The 27,872-nt window shown below is 36.5% G+C and overlaps 3 protein-coding genes across 4 annotated transcripts; 2 read left to right on the top strand and 1 right to left on the bottom strand.

Annotated features, from left to right (window-relative positions):
- The first annotated feature begins 1,598 nt into the window (after nt 1-1,598).
- On the top strand, nt 1,599-12,669 carry LOC107713331 (anthrax toxin receptor 2-like). 2 transcript variants are annotated; one of them, XM_016518805.1, is made up of 19 exons: nt 1,599-1,996; nt 2,273-2,344; nt 2,766-2,837; nt 2,947-3,028; nt 3,121-3,225; nt 4,161-4,229; nt 4,989-5,069; nt 5,154-5,214; nt 6,526-6,624; nt 6,931-7,000; nt 7,434-7,512; nt 8,356-8,451; nt 8,551-8,601; nt 8,686-8,781; nt 8,864-9,037; nt 9,149-9,229; nt 9,333-9,342; nt 12,127-12,193; nt 12,283-12,669. In XM_016518805.1, the coding sequence occupies exons 1-19, from the start codon at nt 1,860-1,862 to the stop codon at nt 12,323-12,325; spliced, it is 1,545 nt and encodes a 514-aa protein (XP_016374291.1). In that variant the 5' UTR covers nt 1,599-1,859; the 3' UTR covers nt 12,326-12,669. The 2 variants fall into 2 exon arrangements, with proteins under 2 accessions (XP_016374291.1, XP_016374292.1); XM_016518806.1 differs by lacking the exon at nt 9,333-9,342 and having other exon boundaries at nt 1,600-1,996.
- Nucleotides 12,670-13,720: 1,051 nt separating this feature from the next.
- On the top strand, nt 13,721-20,433 carry LOC107713330 (progestin and adipoQ receptor family member 3-like). The gene is made up of 7 exons (XM_016518804.1): nt 13,721-13,873; nt 16,001-16,199; nt 16,272-16,434; nt 16,588-16,743; nt 18,019-18,216; nt 18,341-18,431; nt 19,306-20,433. Exons 2-7 carry the CDS (start codon nt 16,015-16,017, stop codon nt 19,446-19,448), a joined length of 936 nt encoding a protein of 311 aa, XP_016374290.1. The 5' UTR covers nt 13,721-13,873; nt 16,001-16,014; the 3' UTR covers nt 19,449-20,433.
- Nucleotides 20,434-21,092: 659 nt separating this feature from the next.
- Nucleotides 21,093-27,423, bottom strand: anxa3b (annexin A3b). The gene is made up of 14 exons (XM_016518803.1): nt 27,348-27,423; nt 26,466-26,517; nt 26,276-26,323; nt 26,098-26,185; nt 25,856-25,950; nt 25,654-25,767; nt 25,453-25,543; nt 25,258-25,337; nt 25,097-25,153; nt 24,300-24,393; nt 24,032-24,127; nt 23,816-23,874; nt 23,544-23,666; nt 21,093-22,082 (listed from the first exon to the last, which is right to left on the bottom strand). The coding sequence occupies exons 2-14, from the start codon at nt 26,478-26,480 to the stop codon at nt 22,020-22,022; spliced, it is 1,023 nt and encodes a 340-aa protein (XP_016374289.1). The 5' UTR covers nt 26,481-26,517; nt 27,348-27,423; the 3' UTR covers nt 21,093-22,019.
- Nucleotides 27,424-27,872: the final 449 nt, after the last annotated feature.

Here is a 27,872-nt window from a genome sequence, read left to right as displayed (position 1 = left end):
ATTTTCAAATGGTTAATTTTCCAATGTACTATTTATAGTTTCTGACCTCTGACCTTTGTGAAGTGTTTAAATACTGTCTTACACCTGTACCACCAAGGGTCCGTTGATGTCTATGGGCCACAGACTCACTGCTGTGATGGCATGCAAGGGATCTGCAACTAAATTTAAGCTTTTCAACTTTTTATATTTTGCTTTAAGTTCAATTGTTCCAATACTTATGCTCACATCAGATAGGGGATGAAACTCTAAAAGTTCTTTCCTTTTTATTTGGTAAAACATGCATGTGTTGAAACAGCTAAATGTGACATATACTTAAACAAAGCAAATTTGTCTTTACTGTCCCAATACTTATGGAGGGCACTATATATATATAGAGAGAGAGAGAGAGGACACCAGGGACTAAGTTAATAAGAAAATGAAAACAAGACTCTATTACCAAAACAATGTTTTTAAATATTAAATTTGTATATTCAGTGTGCCAGTCAATTTTTAGGTTCCAGAAATTATTTTTCTCTCTATAATTTGTCCTCTGTGAAACGGACATGAGAATAATGTTGGAAAAAGATATTTAGAGAACATTTTTATTTTGCATTTTGTATGCATACTAGTGCCTGCATTTAATAGGCGTTTAATGGAAATCAGAGTTTTCAGGTCCAGAAATCTCCAGAAATCTTCCATGTGAACCAAACTTTGCACAAAGATTTGTTCAAACTTTCTCAACCATGCTATGAACGATATTAAAGAATGATTTGATATACTGTTTTACTTTACACAATATGTGCGCAAACATGGCCAAAAATGTCTTTTGCTATTATCAATATATCTATTAATTGTCTCTAATTTGCATATTAATGTGTTCTTTGGGCAACATGTAATTAAAAAAAAGGATAATAATGAGAGGAATACCTTAGCAACATTTTCATATAAAATCTCATATTTCATAGAAATATTGATAGAATTTCTTTCCCTATCCACTTATTATGTCTACCTAAAATGCATGATAAGCATAGTATGTCCTGGTGTCCACATGTATGACATTGATGCATGTCTCAGAAAGTCATATTCTGCTTTGAAACCCCACTAAAGTTGTCCTGAGATATTCATTTATGTTAAACAATTTGAAAATTAGCCCGATTTAAATGACAATTACAAAATATTATAATATTTCAATAAGAGTGCTGAATTTAGTCATACAGTGAATGTATGCCATTTTTAAAGACCAAGGAGAGGGAGTTGTCCTGATCAAACCTCCAAACATTTGGTATCTCTGAAAAGCCTAGAATATGTACAGGATATCCAGACTTACATTTATAGCGATTTTAGTCATGTCTAGTAATGCACAACATTTTTAATAGATTTTTATATAATAAAATAAAATAACATTTTAAAAATATAAATAATTTTAAAAGAATATAATTCTACATTAATATAATCACAGTTATCTAAAATTATGTAAAAAGTACAATTTAAATATTATTCAAGGATCTAATTGTAGGAATGACCCATATGGCCAGCATCCTTTTGCTATTGTTGTCCCTACTCTTTTTATGTAGCGACAGGATCACACGCTGTTGTGTGTAAGGAGCGCAACTACACATTCAGCGCATGCGCACGGAATCGTGTTCATGTGCAGCCGCGTAAACCGGACCCGCTTTGAATAAAAAAGAAAACTTTACGGAATGAAATTAATCTGGACATGGATTTTTGAAAACGGGAGAAAGCGAATGACAGTTCCCGGAGACCGCAGCAGGAGTGGCTTTTAAAGGCTGTTTATTGCTCGGCGTCCACGCGCGTCAACTGCGTTTCTATCACTGGATTCGACGTGTTTCCATACAAACAACGTGCATCACTTGACAGGAATGAAAGAAGACAGCGATCATGCCTTTAAAGCGACTTGGGTCCTCCAACTTTTCTGCATCTCTCTCCTGACTTCCTTTGGGAAAGGAGAAGATGGGTCCTGCCATGGAGCCTTTGATTTGTATTTTGTGTTGGATCGGTGAGTTTAGTTTAACAGCGTTTCATTGGCTCTGTATGTCTATAGGCTGCTGTATGTTTATGAAACGTGCAAACACATGCGCACACACCTCTCTCTCACTTTCTTTCGGCGCGTACTTATCTGAAATATTATCAATAAAAATAATAACTCCAGTGAGCTCATTATTAGTTCTGGTATTTTTAGGTAGCCTACAGTTTTTTTTTCTACATAGCTCTCAGGAGCCCTTATATGGCCCTGTTTATCTTGTAAAGCAGCAAATGTTCACCACCATTCTAGGTCAGGCAGTGTTTCTGACAACTGGATGGAGATCTATGGATTTGTGGAACAACTTACTAATCGTTTTGTAAGGTAAGAAACTACAAGTTAAAAGTTGTTTTTTTTATAACCAACTAACAAATAACAAAAGCTATTGAAGGGGTTATAGAGTTTCAGCACTTCCACACTCGAAGTCTTGTCTGACCACTTGTGTGAGTCTCAAGCTCTTGCACATGTGTGGAACTAAATATAAACTTAATTTTAGATTACTATGTTTAACTTCAGTCTGTGTCAAATGTATGTTTGGATTAGTGTGTGGTATGGTGACCTAGTTAATGCAAGTTAGGGCACAATGGTCAACCTCAAATAGTGTCACGGGTGTAATTTACACCAACCACTGCACTGCTATAAAGTTATATATCAGACTCTTTCAGAAAACATATCATTTCTCTTACCCACCCAGAGAGTAAATTTGATTTTACAATTCATAACTGATTATTTCTACTTCCTTTAGCCCGAAAATGAGAGTGTCCTTCATAGTCTTTTCCTCTCGTGCAGAAGTAGTCTTGCCTCTCACTGGAGACAGGTGAGATTTCATTCAGTCTATTTTGAGTTGTACTGTAGTATTTTTAGTATAAATCCTACTGTAACACAAATAAAAAGTATAAAGCTGGTGTGTTTGCCTGGGTGTTTAGGGCAGCTATTGATAGTGGTCTGCAGAGTTTGAGCAAGATCAGACCTGCTGGTGATACCTACATGCATGAGGGGTTAAGAAAGGTAAGTGGATGATATATTATCACCAAAAGCATGTATTGCATATTTTTTTCTCCTATGTATTTCAGAGATCATAACAAATAAAAACATTTTAGGTATTAAAACAAATGACTACCCAGGGCGCAAGAGCATCCAGCATCATTATTGCACTGACTGATGGGAAGCTGGAGGTTTATCTACATGACCTTGCTGTGAAAGAGGTAAAGCACCATACTACATATATGAAATATTAAAGGTGACATATCATGAAAATCTGACTTTTCCAGGTTTTAAGTGCTATAATCAGGTCCCCGGTGCATCTAACAACCAAGGAAACGTGAAAAAGATTAACCCAGTAACTTTGTTTTGGTAAGCCTTTTTCTGCAAGCGTCTGACGAAAGTTTGAGCAAAACATACTAACTGTTCTGACTTTGTCTGCACAGACGAGCACAAAACACTATTTAGATCTAAAATAAACATGCAATTTATTTCCTAGCAGTTTACCTTCACAGACATAACCGACTGTTTTTGTAACTCATGTGTGTTTTTAAAGTAAACTTGTGTGTGAATGAGAACTCACATGCTGTGTGGTGGCCGCTTTCTGTCCGTGTGCTTCAGAAAACCATATATCAGAAGTTTAAACTAATATGGTTTAAACCGCATGATTTCATTGCGATAAACATGATAATCAGAACCATAACAGATGTTTTTAGCAGGTCCCAGCTGTAATGGAGCAGCTCTATACTGGAAAAGGGGGCGGGGAGCAGCAGCTCATTTGCATTTAAAGAGACAGGCCCGAAAAACAGTGTTTCTGCTTCCACTCAAAACAGGCATTTTCAAAATGATATAATAAATGATCTGTGGAGTATTTTGAGCTGAAACTTCACAGACACATTCTGGGGACACCAGAGACTTATATTACATATTGTAAAAAGGGGCATAATATGTCTCCTTTAATACTGCATAACCAATGGCAGTATTTATTACATGGAAACAATTACATATTTGAACTGAGATTTAAAAAAAACTGTATGTTGAGGTACTTAATAACTTCCACCTTACAGTTTTGACATGTTCTGGGTTTATTATTGTTTTTAATATTATGCATATTAATTATTTATAAAGTATTTAATGAATTCCCCATTCGCTTTCTCAGGCTGATCAGGCTAGGCAGTATGGTGCACGCGTATATTGTGTTGGTGTGAAGGACTTTGATGCAAACCAGGTAAGACTTTTCAGCAGGGAGATGGAACCTGCTGTAGCCTAAATATTAAAGACATACAATTTTCATCTATTGGATAATAAAATGGATGGAAAATCCCATAGACTTACATTGTATATTATATCTAGAGACTACAATATCATATAAACTTGGATGTGGACTCTTTTGACTTGGATCATTACGCAGTCAGCTAGAAACCATACAAAAATATCCTTATAAACACTTGGAATCGTCTTAGCAACCACATAACATCCTTGCAACCACCTTGAACACCCTAGCAACTGCATATCAACGTGCTAAAATTCACTCTGAACCCCAGAGCAACACCTTGGCAGCCACCCACACCATCCTAGCATCATTGGTGCATTTCACACTGGCGAGCAAAACAAATTTTCTTCAGAAAATGTGAAAAATATATTTTCTAACATTGCTTTGTCTGAATCTATTGTAGTTCATTAGTGTATCACTGTCACGGGAATGTTGTTGTCATGACGATATTGTTTTTTTCATGTGCATTAGTAACCGCATTAGTGTAACAGAGGGATCCTTTATATTGACGTTAGTGGATGTGCTTGTCCGGGCAGGATAATGAGAGTAATTGCATTCTGCAGAGAACATATCCGGCCCATTTTACATTAGAAAGAGATGAGGCTTGGGAAAAGGTAGCAAGATTGCTTCAGAAATTGGCAGCTTCAGCGATGTGAGATTCTGAAAAAAAAAAAAATTCTGACATGATATGCCAGATTTAATATTTTTCCATAGCTTATAGATATTGCAGACAGCAAAGATCAAGTGTTTCCTGTTGTGGATGGATTCCAGGCCCTTAAAACCATTGTAAATTCGGTAAGGTTTAGCACAAACAAAGATTGCTATTCTTGCATGCGGTTTGTATGCTGCCTTGTAATTGACTTGCATTTGTGTTTACAGATTTTAAAGAAGTCCTGTGTAGAGATTTTTAACCTTGAGCCCTCCAGCATTTGCGTCAATGGTACGTCTAAGGCCGCATTTAAATTACATGGTTTTCCTCCCTGCATGTGGCACATATCGGATATGACCCACGAACGTGTAAGCAGGAAAAAAGCACATGGATTCCGATATTCGTTGAAATAAATCTGATATGAATCAGATACGTGCATTTGCATATGCCATGTAAGCGAACAGATCGGATATTCCAGGGTTGCCAGGTCTCCGAAACAAATCTCAATTGCTATTCAAAACTAGCCAAATTGTGTTTTTTCCACTGTTTTCCCATCCATCGTAATTGCATTCTGGGGGGTGGGGGGCACTACCCTTTTCTGGGCAGTGTTGCCAAGTCTGCGGTTTTCTTGCGGAAATGGGCTGCTTATACACAGTGTCTACACCTGACGCGAGGTGCACGACAAATCACAGACAGTAAATTGATGCCTCTTTCTATTTATAACGTACTGACACAAAGTACAAATGATTTGTAATGGTCACTTTGCCGCGTCCAGTTTAGATTGCCTTTACGGTGCATTCACATGGGGCGTCAGCGTTAACGCTTCTCATTTACTTTGAATGGGTGACATCATGGGTTGCCGAACTGAATTGTGGACCCATTGTGTTGCGCCTCTGGTGTTGCTCGTGGCAGAAGTTGAAAAACTTTCAACTTTTCAAGCGCCAACGTAGGCGTCAGCCAATCAGATCACCTTATGCAAATACCCTAGCGCAGACACTAGCCAATCACGTTCATGCAACACCAGAAAAGTAATGTGATTGGCTGTTCTCACTATGACGGACACGTCAGCACCAAGCTTCAAAAACGCTTTCCGTCAAGCATCGACGCCCCGTGTCAATGTAGCAGTTGCAGCGCAACACGACAACTGTCTGTCCAGTGTAGACACAGTGTTACGCTGTTGCCGTGGGTTGTTTTTTAGTTTGCATGTTAAAGCGATCTTCTCCTCCCCCCAAAATGCGATTTTGAGGGAGAGGACCCCCACAGGGAGGGGGAAAACCACAGAAAAACTGTGACTGGGTTAGTTTTGGGCTAGTTTTGATAAGCAATTGGCTGGTTTTGTTTCGTAGACCTGGCAACCCTGTTTCTAGGTCAACGTCTAACTTGGGTTGTTTCACCAAGCATATAGCATAAATGCAGATATTGGATATGGGTCACTTTTAAAAGATGTAAGCTGATTGTCCAAAAAATTGGATAGAGTCAACCAATCAGAATTGGGCATCAAGACCTGCAGTGTAAATGCAGCCTAAAAGGTCCATGTAAACCCAATTTTGTCCATTTGAACTAATGATCATGACTAATTTAAGTGTAAACACTGTGTTTTAGAAACATTCAACATTGTTTTGCGAGGAAGGGGATTCACGCAGGGAAGAACCTCAGATGATGTGGTCTGCACATTATCTGTCAATCAACAGGATCCTTACAGTAAGCCATTCAATGCATTCCTTCTATTATAAAACATATCCACAAAGATACGCCTTACAAAACAAGCCATATAATTCACCTCCCCATTTAGCAAATGAATAAGTGCCACAGTAAGCCACAATGTTATTATTTTTTGTTAGCAAGAGAGATCCTAAATTCTGCGTGGCCTCGAGGCTCTTGCTCTTTTTTTTTTTTTTTTAGCCGATGGGGAAGTTTCATGCAGCCACATCCTTAAATAATGCCTCTGTGTTTCAGCCTGTGTTTGGCATTTTACGGCAGTCTCATGCTGCTCTCTCTTCCTTCTAGATGAGAAGCCGAGTGCAGTGAAGGATAATTACGTGCTGTGTCCAGCTCCAGTGCTGACCGAGGTTGGACAGTAAGTGGCATTGGACCAGCTTCAGTTGGAGAACAGTGGCTCTCCATTCAGAGCCACAGCTGTTACAAGCCGACATGCAAAGGGAACGAGTTCATCATTTTTTCCTGGGTGTTTTTATCTCAGTTTCTGTTTATAGCTTAGCTAATAGACAACTGATAAGGAGCAGGCTCAGTGCAGGGCTGAAACAAAGCAGCGTGTGTGATGGCAGCACATTTTTGTTTGCCTTAGGGCACTGCCTTAAAGCGACATGCAAAATGACTCAATGGTTGCTTTTCGTCATGGCCAAGTTTGAAACAGATGGAAGAAACTTTTCAAGAGACATTCATCTTGTTGTTTTAAAAAGAATACTTTAGCACAGCGCTGTTGGTCTTATGAACTATGCTCCGTCTTTGGCATTTAATCATATAATAGCGGACTTTCCCTCTCTCAACAGCTCCCTCGATGTGCTCATTAGTCTGAATAATGGCCAGTCTTTCATTTCAAGTCCAATCACAATACTTGCCACCACATGTGTAAGTACACAATACATTTCTTAACAAACCAACTTTAATAATACATAAGTTTACTAAGAAGGTCAGTAAATATCACAATAAACAGTCTGATTATAGGAACAGAATTAAACCAAATTAGTTGGTTATTGCATGTTCTCTTGAAAAATTGTAATACAGTGAATGATCTATGCTAAGTTAAGCTAAAAGTGCTACCGCCAGACCCGGAGATCGGCTGAATGGATTTGAAATCGGTAAAACTCAACTGTTTAACTCTAGGGGAGTTGGAAAATGAGCCTATTTTCAAAAATAGTGGCGTGTTCCTTCAAGTAATTTTAGTATTTAAATTTCTGATTTTCTTTTCAATTTTCCCCATGTAATATTTATTTTTAAATATATTTCAGATATATTTCAATTATATATAATAATGTTTTGAAACGAAGGCTTTTCTGCTCACCAAGGCTGCATTTATTTGATCCAAAATATAGCAAAAATGGTAATAGTGTGATATATTATTACAATTTAAAAGAGCTGTTTTCTATTTGAATGTATTTTAAAATTTTATTTATTCCTGTGATGCAAAGCTGAATTTTCAGCATCATTACTCCAGTCTTCAGTGTCACATGATCCTTCAGAAATCATTCTGATATGCTGATTTGCTGCTCAAGAAGCATTTCTGATTGATTATTATGTTGAAAACAATTGCGTACATTTTTTTTCTAGGATTCTTTGATGAATTTAACTGAAATAGAAAGCTTTTGTAAGATTTTAAATATCTTTACTGTCACTTTTGATCAAATCAATGCATCCTTTCTGAATAAAACTTTTATGATTATAAATCAAACATATTTAAAAAATTTCTTATAGTCTGATGGGATAGTGATAGTGATTGTCATCCTGATGCTGCTGGTGTTATTGGGTCTAATTGTGCTCTGGTGGTTCTGGCCTCTCTGCTGCACTGTGGTGAGTGCTACAGATACACATCTTATGTTATTTTCCACAAATGTGTATATTAGTGAGATATTACTATTTATAAGTGCTGTTTTTCTCGTCCTATGACAGGTAATCAGGGATCCACCCCCATCTCGCCCTCCGCCTCCATGCCCAATACCTGTAAGTACAGTACATCTGGGCTTGAAATAAATTTTAATTTGCAGAATTGCCCATTTCTTAAAATGCTTTGTACATATCTTATAGGAACCTGAGGAGGACCCTCTGCCGAAGAAGAAATGGCCTACAGTGGATGCGTCTTATTATGGTGCCAGAGGGCCTGGTGGCATCACCCCGATGGAGGTAACGTGATAATCCAACGCCATCCAAAAGAACATAGAACAAAAGTTTTATGGATATACGCTGAAGCTCACAGCATTCACAGGTTCGCTGGGGTGAGAAGGGCTCTACAGAGGAAGGGGCGCGGTTAGCGAAAGCTAAAAATGCTGTGGTCACAATGCCAGAGGAGGAGTTTGAAGAGCCCGTAAAAAGACCCCCACCCAGACCACCACCAACATATCAGGCCCCAGTCTCAGACAAATGGTACACGCCCATTAAAGTAAGTTTCCTGTCAACACTTTGGCTTTTATTGCTGGACTGTGTTAACGTATGTATTTGTAAAAATACTGTTATGCTTCTGTCTATTTTTCTGTAATGTGAATGTTTTTAGGGGCGTTTTGATGCTGTGTTAGCATTGCTGCGTAGACAATACGACAGAGTTGCTATCATGAGACCCACGGAAAATGACAAGGTACGGTGGCCTTGGCTTATGCAATCTGTATATTATTATAAACAACAAGAAAGGAGCTTTTGTTTTGTATCAATAAATTAATTAATTTTTTCATGTTTTTTAGATTCATTCAGGTAAAGAAAACAGTAAATTGATGAGTTGTGAAGACATACATGGAACGCTATACACAGGGAACAACAAATTTGTGTCATATAAATAGCACTCCACCTACAAAGACATCACTGTACACTTAGTTCTCTATTGCTTTTTAAATTTGGTGTATGTTACTAAGCTAATAGCGTGAGAATATAACAAGCATAAAAATACTTAAAGGGATAGTTCACCCAAAAATGAAAATTCTGTCATCATTTACTCACCCTCAAGAAGATATTTTGAAGATTGCTGGTAATCAAACAGTTGGTGGTTGCCATTGACTTCCATAGTAGGAAAAAAAATATATGTTTAAAAAAAATTTATATTTAAAAAAAAAAGTCAATGGCAACCACCAACTGTTTGATTACCAACAATCTTCAAAATATCTTATTTTGTGGTTAACATAAGAAAGCAACTCATACAGGTTTGGAACGACATGAGGGCGAGTATATTATCACAGAATTTTCATTTTTGGGTGAACTATCCCTTTAACACAAATTTTAAGTGAAATTGTATATGTATAAAAAAAAATTGTTGATACTTTGCATTTATACTTAGTATTTATATTTATATGTATATTTTTAATGGTAATTTCTCTCAGATTAAATTTTTTTTCACTGAGTTTGTCACGGTGCATTAAGGGATTGCTCTTTTTGTAAAGCAATCTGCAATTTGGCAAAATGGGGTACAGTGTCTTAGACAAGTCTACATTACATTCGGATCCAGAAGGTGTTTTCATTTTTAAAAAAACGCTGTCCGTCTATACCAGTATTTTAAAGCATTTTCCAAAAGTTTCTCGTCCCCACACTTAAATGTTGGAAAATGCTTAAATCATCTTACTGTTCGTGCATAAAATGTAATAAAAGCGCACTGAGATGATACTGACAGATCAGGAGTAATAAAGATTTTATGGCATTCTTCTGGCACAATCATTTTATTAGCAAAGTATCCACTAGTTTGTTAGCAAAATATCCAAAATCACCACTTACTGCTGCGTCCAGGTTGCACTCAATCACCATTATATGTTTGGTCTAAAATGCAACTGCCATGTTTAGCCACAGGACGGCAATTGCGAGTACATTTTCTGTCATATTTGCAGGAATGTAATATAAAGATTTGACAAAGTAACATTTATCTTTAGCAACACTGTGAAAGTGAACAGCACATAGCTGGCAAATGCCCGTATAACCACAGAAATCTATAGGTACAATATGCGTCACGATTAAAAGTGCGGCATGGTTTTCAAATACCTTTCATTTTCATAGTCCACACTACAATGCAAATAAAGGTGTTTTGGAGCGTCTTCAAAAAGTTCTGTTTCCGCAGGACAAAAACGGCATCTCTGTGGATGGAAGGCCAAAACATAGAGAACTAGATGCGTTTTAAAATCTCTCCGGATTAATGTAAACGTAGCCTTAGATGGTAGCATAATGTTGCTGCTGATCTGGTCAGGAGCCTATGATGCTTATGTAGAAATCTTACTAGGCTGTAGAACAGAGCCATTGTGTTGCTCATACAACCACTTAGTTCAGTCCCTCGTTTGGTCCGCTGAAAAGGCTCATTAGCACTAATAAGCTGCACAAACGAGGCTGACAGCCCTGTCACAGACAGACCAGATCACACTCTCGTCATACATCTCATTATGGTGGTACATCTGTGTGCGGTGCTCAGACTGGTCATGAACTGACCCTCAAACACACACTCATCAGAGAGGAGTCGTCACTATTACACTGACTGACCTGACTGACTCATGATGTCAGCAGTGTCGAGAGTGACCTCTGACCTCTCACTGATTGCACCGTCACACTTAGTTTGAGTTTAACTGAACGTCCTTCGAGGCACAATGAGAATATTGTTGAAGTGTTTGACTATGGGCTGTAGTAGATCTTTGCACAAATAGTTCATTAATTCTTTTACTAAAATTCCTATTTTTTTCTTAAAAGACAAGAAGTAGATGTAAAGAAAAATCTAATAATAATAATTACAGGGTTATGTAATATTATGTAATGTTATATTAGTATATATATATATATTTTTTTTACATTTTTTCTTATATTATTACTTGTTTCCTAAATTATTATTATAGCAATGCCATTGCAACGCAGTGGCAGGATTTTCATGGACAAGCTCCATTCATTTTCTTCAGAAAATGTGAAAAATATTTTGTATAAAATATTGTTGAGCATGTTTTTTCATGCCAAAGATTCACACTGGCTGTAAATAGAGCTTAATTATTAATACTGGTACCTGTTCTACATTCATGGTACCAGCTCTGTCCGAACAGGGTTTGTCAAGCATTAGTGTTGCTTGATCAACCTGCCTGACCTCCATCATTCCTGCTTCCTTACCACCAATTAAAATCAAACCTCCTCTCAATTGAACTCAATTACTACAAATTATCACACATGCCAGCGTGACAAAATATTGTCAAAACAATTCTTTTTTTTTTACCATATGAGTAGCATTAAAAAAATCCAGTGTGGATGATTTAGCATGAGTTTTGAGTTCATGTGATATGGACTAGTCAGTGAATAGTGGAAGAAAGATCTTTCACCGCAGTCTCAAAATGAGGGCATAGCTAATAACATGAGGAAGAGACATTAGGGGATTTGATTTGTCATATTTCACAATTCATAAGAGATAATGGGGTAAAGAGATCATTGAGATGAATGTGATTGTAAGAGGTGGTGGTGGGATAGTCGGTCCTCCATTATGGATCTGTAATGTAGAGTAACATCATGGTTTTTTGGGTTTTTGTCTTTCAGGGGCGCTGCATCAAATTCACCCGGGTTCAAAGTCATTAACCAAACACAAAGTGTCCTTTACTTTAAAGTGAGTTCTCATCAATTTTAAGATACTATTTGGAAAGGCCAGAAATTTTGATGTAGGATTGACAATATACTGTATATGTCACTTTTCAGGTACGTTCAGACAAGGATTGGGGAATCCACAATTCACTTCTGAATTAAAACCTTTGAGTTTTAAATCTTACATGTATAAATCTATCCTGCTGATTTTTTTTCTGCATGTCTTTGAATATGGTTTTTTAACTTTTTAACAATTAAATTTTTTTTAAGGTTTTCTAGTTACAAATCAATACAGTGCCTTCTTGTGAGTGTATTATGAATGGGTTTGTCAAGGAAAGAAAATGTAAATTATTATTTTTATTTTCATAATTATTTCTTTCATCATTATTAGTAAAGGTGTTAATTATCCCGTGAATTCATGGAGATTTGTATTTAATTATTTGTTCTTATATTTATTTATAACAATTTGATTTAATCAATAGATTACATGTGTGACATTGTTTGTTAATGAAGTAAGTGGCATATAAATCCATTAAAATAAATTATAGTAGTTCACTTATAATTTTTGTGGAAACTGTGACACATTACAATTCAACAGTTAACAGTAATATATATATATATATATAAAGAAATTAAAACTTTTATTCTGAAAGGATGCATGAAATTGATCAAAAGTGACAGAAAAACATTTATAATGTTACAAAAGATTATTGTTGTATTTCAAGTTATTTTGAATTTTCTTTTCATCAAAGAATACTGAAGGAAATATGTTATGATTTCCACAAAAGTATTAAGCAGCAGAAACGTAACTCTATAAAAACTTTATATCAATACAAAGAACAATTAGAATATATCAATAATAAGAACAATTAAGTTCAAATAATAATTGAGCAGCAAATCAGCATATTAGAATGATTTCTGAAGGATCATGTGTCTCTTTTCAGGTAGGCTACATTACATTCATCAGTGGCATTGTGACATTGTTTGTTAATGAAGTAAATGGCATCTAAATCCATTAAAATAAATGATAGTAGTTCACTTGTGAGCGTTTATGATGTAATGATTGTTAGTCTTTGAAATGTAACAGCCTGTATTACCTTAAAAATTTAATGTCAAATGGTTAATTTATGAGTTGATACTATGAACAATAAATTCTTGACATGATTACTCAAATGGTCTGATAGAATATGTGATTATATGGAGATTAACGTCTGACAGTGAAAGATCACAGTTAGTATGAAACAATTAACAGACTGTATAATGTCTGATTATAGCATTTTACAATGTCTGGTTATTCCAAATTATAATCTTAATCTCTTATATTATGAGAGATCATTTTGCTGAAAAGTAAAAGGGTTATTGAGAATCAGACACGTTATTTAAATATAAAAAATTATATACGAAATGTTAATTTTATGTAACATGTAACACATTACGTTTTTTTTATATATTGTTTCATTTCTTTGCATAAAATGCTTTTTTCCATCAAATAAAGCCATCATTCATGAAGCGAGAGTGACGTGCCGTCGCATTGTGTTGTCTGTCGCAGGATTTTTATGTCACGCACTCGCTTCTTTAGGCTTCTTTAGCTTTTAGCTGGACGGCTAACCGGTGGTCATCAACATGACGCTCATATTCTGATATTAAACAGAAATTAAGGAACAGACAGGGCTGAATGGGATAGACGGCAGGCCTTTACCTGGAGGTGAGAGGTTTGCCGTCCTTACACTGAGATCTAACGGATTAAAAAACTTAATCTAATCCTCGTTAGAGCGCAGTTAGCTGCTCCACATCAGCGGCACAAACAAAACATTTATGCATGTTCGAATCTGTAGTGCGATAAACGGCAATGTATTGCTTGTTTGGTTGTGTTTATGATATATTAGCTTTCAGGAAAATATAGACTTTTGTATTTGAATGTATCTTACCAGCCATAGATTTCAATATATGAAAAGCTAGTTAAACTCGAACAGGAGCACAATGTGTCCTAGTTGAAATCTAGACCGTTATCTCTAGGGCTTTTTGTTGGAGCTGGTTTTAGGCTTCCATTAGCTGGGTTTCCATCACCCTGCTTTTATGCGCATTTTGAAGTATCGCATCAGAATCGAGTGATGGAAACGCTGAATTTCGAATAAAAATGCCTTGATTCGCAAAAATGTTTTTACGCTCGCTTGAGGTGGATTTTGACGAATGCATTTTGCGAATAAATTCCTCCAAGCGCGTCTAAACAAGTCATGTGACTTTGCGCTATGGGACGTCATAACCTGACTAACCAGCGAACAGCAGCATCCACCTCCGAAAGCAATGACCGCATTCATTGCGTTTCGTCTGCCATTGCGTTTCGTCTGCTCGCTCTGAGGCGCAAGTCATTTATTATATATGAAAATTATTATATTATCCTACTTTTCTTAGTGATTTATAGTGCCAGATTATTAGGAAGTGACGATTTTGTTGTATAATGTATGTAGTACAGTGCCACAATCAATCAATCAATCAATAATTGAATAAAAGTTTTCAGTACAAATTAGCACAAGTCAAGCTGCGTTATTACCAAACAAGACCACAGGGAGACGCCAAAGACCACTAAATCACCTGCCTACTATACGGATCCATTCAGTATCGCTAAATCTCTGACCACCGCATAATCAGCGTTCATTATAAAACACTCTTGCGTTTAAGCCAAATACACGCTGAAAATAATAATTTTGCTGACATCTGGACGTAAGTCACTATTCTTCCCGCAATCGCTGATGAAATCGGCCGTGTTTTCTCTGCATTAGGCTGTTTTGAACTTACTGTTTGAATTCGTTTACTGGATCCTTGGACGGTTTAAAATGATGTGATCGCAAAAGCCTGCTTCTTTTAGTTTTAAGATATTATTTTCGTTATAAAGTACTGATTCAAATTAGTAATCAATAATTAATTATTATTCTACTACTCCCCACACACTCCGCTTGCATTCATGCACGTGACTGGTCGAGATGAGAGGTGATCCCGCCTGGGTAGTGTGATTTATATAGTGTCCTTTCTAATCATACCTGATTAGACCCTGACGCTTTTACTCTGAGTACCAGCAACATGTCAGAAGTGCCGGTACGCACAAAAAAGTGCAGGGGACTCTAAAGGCTAAAATATAGAAGTGCGTATAGAATACTGCGTACCCAGGGCCGCATTAAGACCTCAATGGGCCCCGGGGCTATGACTTACTGCAGGCCCCTACGTCACAATAATGATATAACTTAACATAGGATTTTTATCCAATCAAAGTTTCATAATTCTTGTTACCAATTCCAATATCTCAACAACAAAAAAATACTAGCCTATGTAAAAACAAACTTACTGAAGACAAGTAAACCGTCATGAATTACAATAGAACAAAGAAATTGACCTACAAACACTTAAAGCACTGAATAAGAAATATATTGTATAAAATAAATAGACTAGAAATAGACTGAATAGTCTTCACTGTATAAATTCACATTCTGTTACACCAAATACACCAAATAATGATATTTAAAAAAGCATCATATGACCCTTTTAATCTCTAATGGTAATGCATGGAATTTACCGGAAAACTCCACTAAATAATAGCGCTAAAAAAGTGAGGGACGTGGTGGGTTTTTTGCGATCGGCGCTACCGACGTCCGTCAATCTACTCCACAGCCAATCACGGGCCCCCTCCTTGCTCGGGCCCCGGGGCTTCAGCCCCGCCTAGCCCAATGGTTAATGCGGCCCTGGGGCTGATACTGTGTGCATAGGGAGCTCGCTCTTTTGAGACAGCCACAGTGTTTTATTGAAACGAATGAGACGTGCATCTGCTTTGCTCCTCCAGCCACATGAACCAAGATGCCTCAGAACATCCTCAAGAGCACTCATTACATTGAGCTGGGCAGTTATCAGTACTGGCCTGTGCTTGTGCCGAGAGGGATTCGATTATACACCTATGAACAGATCCCAGTGTTTCTGAAGGAGAATCCGTACATTACAGATGGATACAGAGCACACCTGCCATCCAAACTGTGCCTCAAAAGGTGCGTTTCTTTCCCTTTTGATAGTGTAGATGTGTTGCCATTCGTTTACTCATTATTTCTCATATCCCACAGCATATTCATTCTGTCCAATGAGACGGTGAACATCTGGAGTCATCTGCTTGGGTTCCTGCTGTTCTTCTCGCTGGGAGTGAATGACATGGCCACAGTCCTGCCGTCTGCAGGGGCGTCACGAGAGGACTATGTCATTTATTCAATAGGACTGTTTTGTTTTCAGGTAATGCATAAAATGAGCGGTGGGAAATTTTTACCTATATTTCTATTTATGCGCTTTGACAGAGCTTAGATAATCATGTGTAATACACAGGAACAAATAAGTATTACATATTAATTAATGGGTTTTTCTTTTTTTATTCTATTCTATGGTCAGGTTTGCATGCTGTGCTCTGTGGGCTATCACTTGTTCTGTTGTCATCGCTCGGAGAAGACGTGTCGCCGCTGGCTTGCTCTGGACTATGCTGGAATATCCGTGGGGATTTTGGGATGTTATGTGCCTGGAGTCTTCTATGCCTTCTACTGCAACAGTGTATGACAGATGTGTTTTATAAGAGCGGACTTGAAGTATGAGGATTGATGGTTTCTTTTTTTTTTTTTCTTTTTTTATTTAAATGTTTTATTGTGTTAATGGACTAAATTTAGTATTCATTGTGATGATATTATTATAGTTTTTATTAATATAATGAATCTTTTTTTTATTTTAGATTTACATTTAAATTTTTATTTAAAGTTTTTTTTTTTTTTTTTTTCTTGAAAGACAGAAAGGCTGCATTTATTTGATAAAAAAAACAGTTGGAACAGTAATATTGTGAAATATAATTACACTTTAAAGTAGCTGTTTTCTGTGTGAATATATTTTAAAATGTACATTATTCCTGTGATCAAAGCATCATTAAGCATCATTTCAGCATCATTACTCCAGTCTTCAGTGTCACATGATCCTCCAGAAATCATTCTAATATGCTGATTTGCTGCTCAAGAAACATTTTTGTGAAAACTGTGATGCACTACAATTCAAAAGTTAGCGGTAAGATTTTGTTTAAAAAAAAAATAAAGAAATTAAAACTTTTATTCTGAAAGGATGCATTAAAGTGATCAAAAGTGACAGTAAAACATATTGTTACAAAAGATTATTGTTGCATTTCAACTTATTTAGAATTTTCTCTTCATCAAAGAATACTGAAGGAAATATGTTCTGGCTTCCATAAAAGTATGAGCAGCAGGAACTTTATAACTCTACATAAAAACTGTATAGTACTGATAATAATAAGAACAATTAAGTTCCAATAATAATTGAGCAGCAAATCAGCATATTAGAATGATTTCTGATGGATCATGTGTTAGTGAATACTGGAGTAATGATGCTGAAAATTCAGCTTTGCATCACAGGAATAAATAACATTTTAAAATATATTCACTCAGAAAACAGTTATTTTAAGTTGTAACATTTCAGAATATTACTGCTTTTACTGCATTTTTAATCAAATAAATGCAGCCTTGGTGAACTTAAGAGTCTTCTTTCAAAAACATTAAAAAAAAAAACTTAATTATTCCAAACTTTCAAACGGTAGTGTATATATTATACATATTTATTTGTACTTATTCATAAATATATTAAGATCTTAAAGAAATAATTAAAGAAAGAGTCTGTAGTAAGATCATGTTTTGCTTGTACATGGCTTTAAAAGCTTTGTTTATGTAGAGATGGATATGGTTATCTGATTTAAGTATGAATATAGATTTGAGTATCAATCAATTTTTTGATATCCTTTGTGGATGTAGTAACACATGACATTTGTTTCAGTTTTGGAGGCAGGTGTACCTGCTGACGGTGCTGGCGCTCATCTTGGCTGTGTTTGCGGCTCAGATTCATCCGCTCTACCTCACACAGCAGTGGAAGAAACTGCGCTCTGTCATGTTCTGCTCTGTGGCCGTATACGGCATCATCCCAGCCTGCCACTGGGTCTGGATCAATGGAGGATTTGACTCTGAAATCGTAAAGGTGATATATCTGCTTGTTGCATCATGTATTATTGGAGACACTGTGAGGAGGGAAATAGCAAAATATCACTTCTACCAGTGAAGGTTGTGCTATTATTAATACCAAACACTTTATCTCTTTGCAGGTGTTTTTCCCTCGAGTCATGATCATGTATTTGATTGCCGCCTCAGCATTCCTTTTCTACGTCAGTAAAATCCCAGAACGATACTTTCCAGGTGAATTGTCTGTTCTAAATTGCTGTATTTTATTAAAGGAATAGTTCACCCCAAAATAAAAATTTGGACAGGACATCCAAGATGTAGATGAGTTTGTTTCTTCATCAGAACAGATTTGGAGAAATGTAGCATTACATCAGTTGTTCACCAGTGGATCCTCTGCAGTGAATGGGTGCCGTCAGAATGAGAGTCCAAACAGTTGATAAAACATTACAATAATCCACAAGTAACCCACACCGCTCCAGTTCATCAGTTAACATCTTGTGAAGCCAAAAGCTGCGTATTTGTAAGAAACAAATCCATCAAGGCGTTTTAACTGCATATTTCTCTCCTGATTCAGATGCAGTATTATGGATAGAGGACTTGTATTTTAGCCAGAAGCAATGATTTGAAGTTAAAAACGTCTTGATGGTTTTGTTTGTAGATTATTGTGATGTTTTTATCAGCTGTTTGGACTCTCATTCTGACGGCACCCATTCACTGCAGAGGATCCACTAGTGAGCATGTGATGTAATACTACATTTCTCCAAATTTGTTCTCATGAAGAAACAAACTCATCTACATCTTGGATGATCTGAGGGTGAATACAACTATTTCTTTAATTTAAAAAAATCTTTCACCCTTCTTTTCAACCCACATATTTAAAAAAAAAAAAAAAAAAAACTCTTTAAATGCTGATGTTAGATTTTAAGTTGTTAAAAACTATCAAATCCAGATCACCAATCTAATTCTGGTTACATGTTGTGCTTTTTTTTTTATGAATCGTATTGAAATCTAATCAAATAAAATCAAATTGTGACCAAATTAGTCAAGAATCACATTGATACATTGTCAGAACAAATATTTACCCACATTTTTATGTCTGTCCTCACAGGCCAGCTGAACTATCTTGGAGCCAGTCACCAGCTCTGGCATGTGCTGGTGGTGGTCATGTTCTACTGGTGGCACCAAACCGCTGTCTACATCATGAAGTACAGACACAGTCAGCCCTGCACAGACTACAGCAGTCATGGTTAAACGCTGTTATAAAATCATCTGAGCCATTTATGTTCAACTAATTCATTTGGTTTTTGTTTGGCATTATTTTAAGTTGTGCTAATAGAATCAAACAATGAAACTTTTACCTCTCGTTTGCCTTTGAACACCCTACTGTAGGGTTACGTGCAATGAAAATCACGTTTCGTGCAATCAGTTGAGTTTGTCTGCCTGAACAAATGCTTCATACATATTCTCTGCTGGATATCAAGTGTCTTTGTCTGTTACTTTATGTATTTTGTTTTTTATTGAGCCTTTTTCCCGTTGTATCATTGGAGTTGTGAAACTGTATGCTGTTAATATGTTGCCTCACTTCTCTGGAATGTCATTAATTGAAATGCTCTTAACTATCACTGTTCTGTGACTGATGAATTCTATGATAGAGGATAATACTGTAATTTTGCGATTTTTTTTATTTTTTATATTTGTTTGGTAAAGGGAGTTGTTTTGATGTATTAAACACATTTGAGTTCATGTGTAAAGCATCACTGGGAACTGGGCATTTAAATGACCAAGGAAGCATTACTTCAGTATTTTATGTGAACAATGGGTCAAAATCACTATATTTGCACTGAATTGATTATGAACATATATCGAAAAAACCTTTTGTGTTAATGTTTCTCTAGCTCATCTTTTTATGACTTCTGTTGGTGGTTTGATTTTCTCTATTTGATTATTTGGAATAATATAAACTGCCTGAATTAATATCTATCTGAATGGTGAAACTGAATTTTAAAAAATCCTGTTTGAACCCGTTGTGTGTATTTTAGTCGTCAAAAGTAAATTCGTCAGGGTCATTTCCAGCTGTTATTTCCGGGTTTTCTGCTTTGTTTGAAATTATTTTGTTACCTCTGAAATGTCAGTTACCTTATTTAGTGAACAAAATATTTAATGTAGAAAAACGTGCCGTGGAACTGGCAGGAAATCATTATTCCGTCATGGCGTTTTTATAAAGTAATATTTAAAACACTCAAGACATAAACATATTTCCTGTACGATTAATTTGTAACATTTCGAGTAAAAAAAAAAAAAGTAAAAACGTTTTGTAGCGTGTCAAAACTTCAATTCACTCCAAATGTTGAGTTGTTGAACGATTCAGTCGAACTCGTGAAAGAATCGGTTCAATAGACTCGAAACCAACAGAACGAATCCGACTTCCCTGTACAATTGAATCTCAGAAGTACTGTATTCAGTATACTCTATTTTACAAGTTATTGCTTAAATATCGTAATCTTTCAGGACAATGAGTGTTTTTCTGTATGCCATTTTAAAGTTGACCTTGTTCCATGCCTTTAATCCCTTAATGATGCCAAATGTCTCACGTTATGGATTTATGACATAATAAAAGAGCTGAATTGTCTTAATCGTATTCTGAAATCTGTTTTAATCCTACTGTTTTGTTCTACTCTAGTGGCATTAGGGATTTTCCAGGGCATTGTTCTTTTCCTGTCTGAAGACTAACTGAAAAGAGAGAATGTGGTTTAGAGGTCAGGTTTTCTTGACGAGTAAATGATGACAGCATTTTCATTTTTGGGTGAACTATCCCTTTAAGTAATAACAGCTGTATATTATGAACAGTAATTAAGATGATCTGTGAGTTTTCAATTCTGCAGACTGTTTTTACACATGCTCATGTTTAATTAGGACATGAATTTCAATAAAAACCCAAATTACAGTATGTAAAATCAGTTTTCATTGCATAAACAGTTATTTGCTGCTCATAATATTTCATCTTGCTTTATTACCAAGTGTAATATTAGCACATTCTCAAGCTATATCACATGAGAATGATTTTCCCTCATCCAAAATCATACTTCAGGGCCTCAAATCACTTCACAATCTGTCGTTGTGACCTCACAGATGCTCCATAGCAAATTAAAACACGTTTCAAGTCTTATCAGTGGTCCTTATTGGTGAAAGCGGCTAAGAATCTTTTGTGGGTTTTAGCAGCATCTGCGAACATCACTTTCTCACGACAATCTGCATTGTTTTGGGGGATTAGATATTAATAATTTCCAAATGAGGATGAAAGTCTAATTTCTGCAGCAGAATTATGACCAAACGTCGTCCTAATTCTGGTTTTATATACTTATGAGCGAGTGACAAGGCAAAACGAGCAGTCACGTAAATGCTTGTCCCACTGAAATCCCAAGAGATTTTAATTGTTGAACAATTTGCTACCAAATACATGTACTTCACTGCCACCTGCTGGATCAGGAACAAAGCTACACATCGAAGACCATCTCAAAACGCAAAATGGCATGGAAAAAATGTCAGCTATTCATTCACTATGTAGACATAATGTGTAATAAAAATTTGACAAATTAAAGTGTAGTTTCTGATTCTAAAAATATTTTATGTTATACTAGGGTTATTCTAAAACCAAGTATACAAGTTATCTATGATTTTAAAAAATCAAGCTAGTTCAAAAATACATTTCATAAAGCTCTTCTGATTTATTAATAGTATTGTAATTGTAATAAAAATGATATTTGGACATTCTTTCACATTATAGCACTTCAGCGGTGATGAATTCTTTGGCAGTGGATACATTCATTTTCCATCTTCACCACAGATCTTCAGCAGGGTTTGACAAAAATCCCCTGACGTTTCAGACTACAATAAAGATATAAAAAGGACATCATTAATGTGACTACTGACATTAAACCTCATACTGCACTTGCTAAATATTGAGAACCTTTATTTATTTATTATTTAGAAATATATTGATTATCTTTGTTAAAAGCACTTGTTTTAGTGTGGCAAAAATGAAGAGACTTGAGGGCAATAGCAACTTCATAGTAAACTAGGAACAGTAATGTATGGAAAGGGAACAAACAAAGAAACATGACTGCTTTAAAGCAGCAGATCTGTTATTACAATGGGCTTGTCAGGTCACAGTGCAAAGCGTGTTTGATGGTCTAGAGAGTATGTAGAGGCACACACGGTCCAAAGAATGCTGCAGTACAATGTTAAACTCTCATGTGTTTTCCCATTTGGTTTTACGCTGAACCTCAAGACAAATCGGCACGACTTTGGATGTTGTCATGCAGTCAACTGAATTAACTAAATTCAATTTATGAACCTCTTCAAGATGCATCAATGCAAGTCCTCTGGGAAGATCCTACTATACGTGTTCAGAAGTCATCATCTTTACGAGAGACTTTGTTCAGAAAACAATGGACTTGCTTTCAAATTTAGGCTAATTCTTCCTTTTTCACTTTTTGACAAAGATGGGATGCTTTTTGGCTTTTTTGTAAGCAAACTGAGAAGTAAAGGATGTGCATTAGTGTGCAACTCATGCTTTTCTATGCATTTTACAATTCTTGTGCAGCCACAGAGAATGATGGTAAATGTTTCCCATCATTAACCTCTTAAACCCGCTGAGTGAGCAGTGAATTCTGACCAGCTGAATCACTATTCTTTATTAACAGAGCACACAATTCATGTAAACTAAACAGTCAACACAATTAAAACTTGATTAGTTGTCCTCCATCATTATTTTTTCACTGACACGCCCCAACTCAGATAAAGAAAATCCAGCCTCCCTCTGGTAATCACAACATTACAGTGGTGTTCATGTGAACTCAGTTTGAAAATATGATGATAAACACATGACTTGAAGGCAGCTATAGCCAAGAGAGCACACACACACACAAGGCCCTTCCTACAGGGTGGGGCTAATCACCAGTCCCGCCCACTGAAGATGTCAATCATTTCATCTGCAAATCACCATCAGACACTGGTCAAGGTTACTCCCTACCTCACACTTTAACCAGAGCCGTTCAGATATTACTGAAGGTGTACATCAGATAATGCAACAGGGTCTTGTTACAATCACATTAATAGGAGCAGAAAAGGATTTTGAACAAAGCCTTAGAATCTAGATTTTCTAGGTTTGATGGAGTATGTTTTACAAGATAATACTAGTTGAGTCTTTCTACTTCAAAATGTCACATTTAATTCAATGTGTTACTTGACAATTCTTTGTGAAGTTTACCAGCACAAGCAATTTCCTGGCAAATGTTTCTACACCACATTTTTTCAGTAGACAAGTTCTCATTTAATACTTCTTACCTCAATGTCAGAGTATAAAGAAGTGCCAAAGAGCTTCTTATATTCTGCCTTGATGTCCTGCAGATCAACCTCTGAACGGCTCACTATGATTCTAGTTAAGGTAGATTCAGTGGTACCAGCACCCTGACAAAAATACAAATGTTTCTTATTCAAAAATAGTCTGCTTATAGAGTCATTGCAGAATCATGCTTCACAGTTTTAGACATTTCACTGTACATCATTTTTGTAATATGACAAAATAGGGGAAGTGAATACAGAAAAACAGTTCTAACCTTCATGCTTTTATACAGACGCTCTGCGAGGTATGCTGGAACGCTCTTCACACATTTCACTAAAGCAGAGTCATTTTCAATGAGATTTTTCAAGTAGAAAATGATACAAAATAAAATAAAAAATGTATTACGTCTAAAAAAATTCAAATTAAATTGTACACTTTTAAAAGAACTTATAAGGAATAGTAATTGCCTTAACAAACACTTAATAATCACCTATAGCCACCAGAATCTCCTCCAGTCTTCCAGACACCTCTCGTTCAATGCTTTCCTGAAGAGTCTTTCCGCTCAGACTCTTATACTCAACCAGAGCTGAGAGATAAAGATTGAAACACATTTCACACACAGGAACACTGATCATCACTCAGTGGCTTTAAAACTACAGTTCCATACAGTTCTTATACATTAAGTTTACAGTTCTTTCAGAATTATTACAAAATAGTATAGAAAATGAGGGATATGAAACTAAGCCAGCAGATGGTACTTTGTCTGAGCTGAGGAACGCTCCTGTGGCAGAGGATGTCAATAAACTTGCTCTCGTCTGTTCCCCACGTTTTCTCTCCTGCCTCGTACAAGATCTGCACAGTGGGAATAATAGAAGATGATGTTTTGAAGAATTTTGGTAAGAATGTTAAACTCTATGAACAAAAACACAATGGAAGTCAATGGGATCTTCTTTCATGTTCTGCAGAAGAAATACAAAGTTCTGTCATGAAACTCTAGATGGCGCAGGCCGGTAGGTTCTAACTTAAATCTAATATAATCACATCATTATTCACATGGCACAGCTGATTGGTTTCTTTTCACATCAGCAGCCAATGAGCTTGCTGCTCAACATTCAAATACTAGGCTAGTGCTTGCTGTTGCAGTTGCAGTGCGCTTCAGAAACCCTCCACCTTCCCCAGCTCCACCTGTATAGATCTGCTACAGGGTAATTTCATGTATGTTATGCATCGGCAGTAGCAAGTCTCGGTACTTGCTCTGCCACAGCAGCTGCATAGCAGAGCTATACCTCCAAGACCAAACACATTAACATTGCCATGTATATTACCATGCTAAACTCTTCAAGAGTTGTCAACTCATACAGGTTTGGAACGACATGATGGTGAATAAATGATAAAAGACTTTTCATTTTTGGGTGGACTGTCCCTTTAATAAACAGGCATACATGCGCAGAATAACTGAAGTATGTTTAGTTTTTTCATTCGATTCTTTTAGCGGAGTTTGATTGTACTTATGTATACACCTAATAAAACATCAGCAATAGTGTTTTCACTTCACCTTGGCATCCTCTTTAGCTTTTGCCATGTCGACATTTGTACTTTCATCCCTCTTGCCCTTTTAGTTAGAAAGACCAACATATTGTAAGTGAGACAACTGCATCGCTCATTTGAATGAATTTAAATATGATGCAGGACCAAAAAAAACTGATTTGACTGAACCTCAGCAAGGATCAACAAGGTCTTTTCAAAGTCCCCTGACACTTCCGATTTCAGGTCGTGAATTAGAGCTCTTCCAGTTTCTGGAAAACAGACAACATTTAAATGAGATCCAAGAGTCAAAGAACCATAACAATGTTGTGAAAGATATTTTTAAGGTGATAAAAAATGAAATAAGTAACAATAAAAGATACAAACCAGCCAAATATGCATCACACATAGCCTTGATTTGATGGTTGGAGCGTGATGCAAATAGTTCTATCAAAATGCTTTCGGTTGTACCGGCACCCTGTGATCAAACTCAATGTGTTTACAACTTCAGTGACTCAATCTTGGTTCAATTCCAAATAAAGACATTTAAACTATTAGCAGTCAAAAAGAAAATTCATTGTGCTGTACCTTTGTAGCCTGTATAAACTCTTGGCAGTCAAACTTAGCAGGAGGAGTGATCAGGGCCACCAAAATATCTTCAAAATGTCCATTTGTATCACCTTCCAAGGCATCGCAAAGAGTCTAAGATGAACAACATATGCATGTTTTTAAATGTCAGACAACATTCAACAGTTAGTTCAACATGTGTACAGGTAATATGGTATTTTACCCTCCCAGTGGCATCCTGATAAGCTTTACAGATCAGCTGGCGCTGGGCATTGCTTCTTTGAGTCAGAATGTCAATAAGAGTCTTTTCAGTAGTGCCTGAGGAATTACAAACGCAAACACACAGTTCCTCATTGTGACATAAAGTCAACAGCCAGCAAACAGAAAGCAACAGGATTTCAACATCTCAGCTGGATGTGTGCAGTGTAAGTTCACTAAAAGTCCACACCCATGTTAGTGACTTACCAATGCCTTCAATGGCTTTCCTTAAAGCGGCAGCATCCTCGCTTGGATTAAAGCCCGGCTTCTCCTTAATGGTGCCACGTACTGTTGACTTAGTAAAACATGGATTATGTTGATATATAAACCTGTTTAACCTACTATATAAAATGTATGACTGTATAAAACCACTGTACAATCTTACATTTACAGTCAAAGAGGAGGGGGACTCCAGGAGGAGATCCAAATCATCCTGCAAATTAAACAGAAAGTACTAAATCTTCTGAAAAGTTATTATCTTGAGTAAACAACACTTTCAGAGCAAGAAATGTAAATGTAGATTGACTTTATCCTGAAATGGTTAAAGTAAAACGGAAATAAACAACCGTACTGACCCATACAGAAGACATTCCTGCTGTTGCTGTGGGTGGGCTTCAGGTTTCAGTTCTGTAACCAGATATTAAAGGGGTCATATGATGCGATTTCAATTTTTCCTTTCTCTTTGGAGTGTTACAAGCTCTTGGTGCATAAAGAAGATCTGTAAAGTTGCAAAGACTAAAGTCTCAAATCCAAATAGATATTCTTTATAAAAGTTAAGAGTCAGCCACGCCTACCTAAAACGGCTCGTTCCGGAGTCCAGCCCGGGGTCATCACATGTGGTTGCTGCAAGCCTGCCGGACGCTCCTTTGTCGAATCTGCCGGCCGCGCCGTTCTCAAGCCCACAGGCCTCCGCTCACCCTTGCCGCCGGCCTCCGGCCTCCGCTCACTCAAGAATGTGTTTTTTTAACCTTAAACCACATAAACACATTTCATTACACTAAATACACAAAATAAAGTTCTTTTTAACAACATCATATGACCCCTTTAATTATATTGAACATAAATGTAAATTACATGCTTTATGTTCTTTAGTTACATACTTTTAACAACAAAAAAGGATGGTTTCAAAGGCATAAAGCAGCATTAATTGTCCTACGCATTAATGAAATATGGTCAAAATGGAGGATTAGATCCCGATTACATAAAACACACTGCAAAGTTTATTCTCTATACAATTTTATATGCGATTCACGACAGCATGACAAAATCCGCTAACATCCCTGTACGTGCTCGCTGAGAGCAAACCCAACATAACGTGAAAATATAGCGTATTTTACAGATTAATACTTGGCAACACATATCGTAACAAACAAAAACATCAAACTCGACTATGTTGGTAAGTGGTAAGGCTTTGACACTGATTACTATAGACAGAGGAACAAAACTTTCAACTTTACCTTTGCTAAAGCGTCTCCGTCCGTCCACTAGCCACACCTTTCCCGGGTCTCTCTGTGACTACACCCAAACACACCAGAGGATACAGATCAAAATGAGATCATGAGTTTTACATACGCGGCCACAACTGAGAGCCAAAAAACACATAGCCTATTTGATAAATATGGTGATAAACGAGTTAAAATGTGCAGTGGGGTCCAAATATTTCAGATTATTTGTGGCTTCTTTATTTAGTTTTCCCCCTCATGTAAATGTTTTTTTTTAAATACAAATCTACGTTAAATATACATATTTTAGGTTATAAATTAAATTGCATTCTTTACAACCCAACAACAATACTTACCAGAGACAGATTTTAGCAAATTACATTAAGATCATTATAAGATGTCTCCAAAGTCAGCATTTTCCATGTGACTCACCTCTTTTTGAATCCCACAGTGTAAAGTGCAGAGCAGGTAACAGATGAGAAGACAGACAGAAACAACCGACCATATGACCGTCCCATACAGAACAAACAACAACAGGTT

The sequence above is a fragment of the Sinocyclocheilus rhinocerous genome, unplaced genomic scaffold (genome assembly GCF_001515625.1).
Source record: "Sinocyclocheilus rhinocerous isolate Xijiao unplaced genomic scaffold, SAMN03320098_v1.1 scaffold688, whole genome shotgun sequence".
NCBI classification, from domain to species: domain Eukaryota; kingdom Metazoa; phylum Chordata; class Actinopteri; order Cypriniformes; family Cyprinidae; genus Sinocyclocheilus; species Sinocyclocheilus rhinocerous.
Note: the sequence above shows the minus strand (reverse complement) of the source record. Positions and strands in the feature narration are given on the sequence as shown.